The sequence below is a fragment of the Octodon degus genome, unplaced genomic scaffold, assembly GCF_000260255.1.
Source record: "Octodon degus isolate 3935 unplaced genomic scaffold, OctDeg1.0 scaffold00069, whole genome shotgun sequence".
NCBI lineage: Eukaryota > Metazoa > Chordata > Mammalia > Rodentia > Octodontidae > Octodon > Octodon degus.
The window spans coordinates 5,300,440-5,303,805 of record NW_004524645.1 but is presented as its reverse complement, the minus strand read 5'-3'; the positions used below and the strand labels follow the sequence as shown (position 1 = coordinate 5,303,805).

At 41.6% G+C, this 3,366-nt stretch overlaps 2 protein-coding genes across 3 annotated transcripts in view; one reads left to right on the top strand and one right to left on the bottom strand.

Annotated features, from left to right (window-relative positions):
- Rab9a (RAB9A, member RAS oncogene family) overlaps positions 1-3,366 on the bottom strand; it is a 66,715-nt gene that overhangs the window by 4,241 nt on the left and 59,108 nt on the right. The window lies entirely within an intron of this gene.
- Positions 1-3,366, top strand: part of Trappc2 (trafficking protein particle complex 2) — a 42,391-nt gene that overhangs the window by 24,102 nt on the left and 14,923 nt on the right. Inside the window, exons 3-4 of the mRNA XM_004635049.2 lie at positions 1,311-1,455; positions 1,763-1,848. Of these exons, the coding sequence (XP_004635106.1) occupies positions 1,311-1,455; positions 1,763-1,848 (231 nt within the window). The remainder of the gene's footprint in view (positions 1-1,310; positions 1,456-1,762; positions 1,849-3,366) is intronic.

Sequence of the window (3,366 nt, the reverse complement as noted above, 5' to 3'; positions counted from 1 at the left end):
TTTTTTTGTTTTGTTTTGGTATCAGGATTTGGACTCACAACCTTGCACTTGCCAGGCAGGTATATATGCCCCTCAGCTATCTCTCAGTGACTCTGTACCTTACAAGTGATGCAGCCTACCCACTCTTAGTGCACATAACACTCACACCCAGGATGGGACAGCCTTATCCTGCCCAGAACTATGGGAAACCAATCAGTGTACTGATTTAGCAATCACACACCCTTTATCTCAGCATTGCACGTTCCAGACCCTGCCACTTCCTAAAAGCCCTACCTATGACTTCTGAAGATCTGGGACTTGGATCTTTTAGCCTGTGGATATTGGGGAGCGCACAGTTCTATCCATAACAGGTACTCATTGAAAGTTCATTTTGAAAATAAGAATTCTGGGCTGGGGGTATAGATTAAGTGGCAGAGCTCTTGCATAACACACCTGAGGCTATGATTGCTGTCCCCAGCACTACAAAAGAGAATGAAGAGATACTTTCTCAGGTGTAGAACTGCATTCTAGGTTGTGAGTTTCTTCTCCACATTATGGTAGATCGGTCCCACCTTCCATTTAAACCATATCCACCCACACAAGGACATTCTCATATCTAACAGGCTTGTTCCCTGCTGACAGAGATGGCTGCTCACAGCTGGAGCTGAGTGTGGCCTGCACCAGCCCCATTTCTCCATGCGTTGTAAGGTCCACTTATCTGAGAGGACTGGGTGCAACCATCAGGAGTGCTTCCTCCTCAGTTGTCTCTGCTGCTTGTGAGCCTTGTGCCACACTCAGAAGCTGACCTTGTCTCCTGCCTCACGTCAGTGCAGCCCAGTGCCTGCACCGCGCCTCTACAGCGCTCCTTCACTACCTCCTCGGACCTGGGCTCTCTAGGGTGCTCTACTGGACCCACACCCAATGACACAGTTTATGTCTTTGTCCTCTAATGAGATGTGAGCATCTCAAAAGCGGGATCTACCTTTCCTTTTGTGTGTGTGTGTGCCCTCTTCAACGCAGTGTCCTGTCTTCGCACACATGAATGGCTGCAGGGTTTGCTAACTATCTTCTTGCCACACTAAAAGTACAATGTTCTCTGTAGATTCTTGAACACGTTAACTGGATCTTCTGTTCTTGTTGAACCTCAGGTGTCAGATTAAATCCTGAAAACGTTAAGAAACCAGAGGTTTTCATGTCCCCTGATGAGATTTGTAAAGTAAAAGCAAGTAATGGTTTTCCCTCATGATAATACCACATACAGAATTTATGGGATGAATGGTGGCGTTCCTGATGCTACATGGAATGTGAATCTGTTGCTTGTCTGTCACTAGGATGATCATCGTCATCTGAACCAATTCATTGCTCACGCTGCACTGGACCTTGTGGATGAAAACATGTGGCTCTCAAACAACATGTACTTGAAAACTGTAGACAAATTTAATGAGTGGTTTGTGTCAGCATTTGTCACTGCCGGCCATATCCTTTGTCATAGAGCTACTTAACTCGAGATTGGGCGAACACACTCACAAGAATATGGAAAATAGATGGCCAGGTTCCGCATCTGTAGGTGTCAAGGAGTCAGGTAAAACTAAAAATTTCGATTTATAGGGCTATTTTAATATAACTGCAAACAATTATATTGTCTTTGCTGTAAAGCCGAGTTGGCTTTAAACCCAGTTTTGTGTTCAATTTTGCCATCGCAAAATAAAGTGCGTGGGACTGATGTAAAGAGTGTCAGTGGACAGCTTTTCAGTCTTAATAGATTCAGCCTTAATTATTCCACATATGAGATTTATTATGCTTCACGATGTAAGGCAAGAAGATGGAATAAAGAACTTCTTCACTGATGTTTACGATTTGTATATAAAGGTATGGTATGTCCTACAATTTTTAAAATCTGGTTATAAAACAGAATTCTGTCTTGGACAGGAAACTGGCCTGGTTAAGTAACTCCTTTAGGCTGGATGGTTTTCATTTCAGAATAGATTTTCCCAAATCAGAGTTAGCTCTGTCAACTTTCTCAGCAAGCACGGCTTCATTGCTAAGTGAATATGCAGTATGTAAGCAGGAAAACAGCCCATGGTAGATGGTTTTATTTTGTTTTTTCTGGGGTTCTTCGGAGGTGGTGGTAGATGTTTTGAAATTATTGTGAAAGTAAGTCAGTGTCATTCTTCCTCTTTTGGGGCATGTCATTGAGGTAGGTGATCCTCAGGTGAGCAAGGAAGCAGCATATATAAAGGAAATTTGCTTTATAAATGATATCTAAGTAATATCCAATACTTTGGATGTAGATCATATACTGGCAAGAAGTGACGATTCTTACATCATGAAGCATTATTCAAGCAGAATGATGCACCTACATTTGATATTGATGTCAGCAATAAAACAGTGATATGATGTCATGGTTAATGTACAGTGCTAATAACAGTTTGTTCTTTTTTATTTAATTTTATCTACTTATTTTGTGTGTATGTGTGTGTGTGTGTGTGTGTGTGTGGCCAGCTCAGCCCACCAGGGGTCGGGGGTGGCTGGCATGTGGTGCTGGGGGACTGAACCGCGGTCCCTGTGCTTTGCTAAGCTTGTTCGAAGTAGGTGCTCTAGACCACTGAGCCATCTCACCAGCCCCAACAGTTTGTTCTTAAATGTATTCTATATCTGGTCCCGAGTTCTTACATATCAGCACAATTATAAAATTGAAAAGCCACTATTTCCAGTCAAAGGTACCAAATAAGAATGTTCAGCTCTCTTAAAAGATGGATAAACATCAAGTGATTAAGATGCAAAAATTGGTGATTTTTCCCTCCTTATTAATTCCTTTTAATGTTAATTTTTCTCACATCTGTTATGATGCACTGATTACTTACCTGATTATTTAGCTTTTGTTAAAGGCAAATACTTAAAATCTTGATTAAAAAATACTACACGAGTAACTTTTTCTTAACTCTGAACATACAGCACAATTTTCATTAGTTTATGTAGTGCAAAGTGCCTTATAGGTCAGCCCATGTGTTTGTAATGTGTACAAGGAGATTAGTACTGTATTTCACGCATAGGGTGAATCTAGAACAATACTTTAATTTAGTCAGGTAATAGTACCTATCCTACTACCATTACTTTTATTATACAGACACTTGTCAAAACTAAAACCTCCAAGACAAAACTTTCCTTAGGGAAACAGTCTTTTAACAACAGAAGACACAGAATAACACTTAAAAATATGGTCCTCAGGGCTGGAGAGATGGCTCAGTGGTCTAAAGCACCTACTTGAAACAAGCTTGGCAAAGCACAGGGACCACGGTTCGATCCCCAGCACCACATGCCAGCCAGCCCCGCCCCCTGGTGGGCTGAGCTGGCCACACACACACAATAAATAAATGTAATAAATAA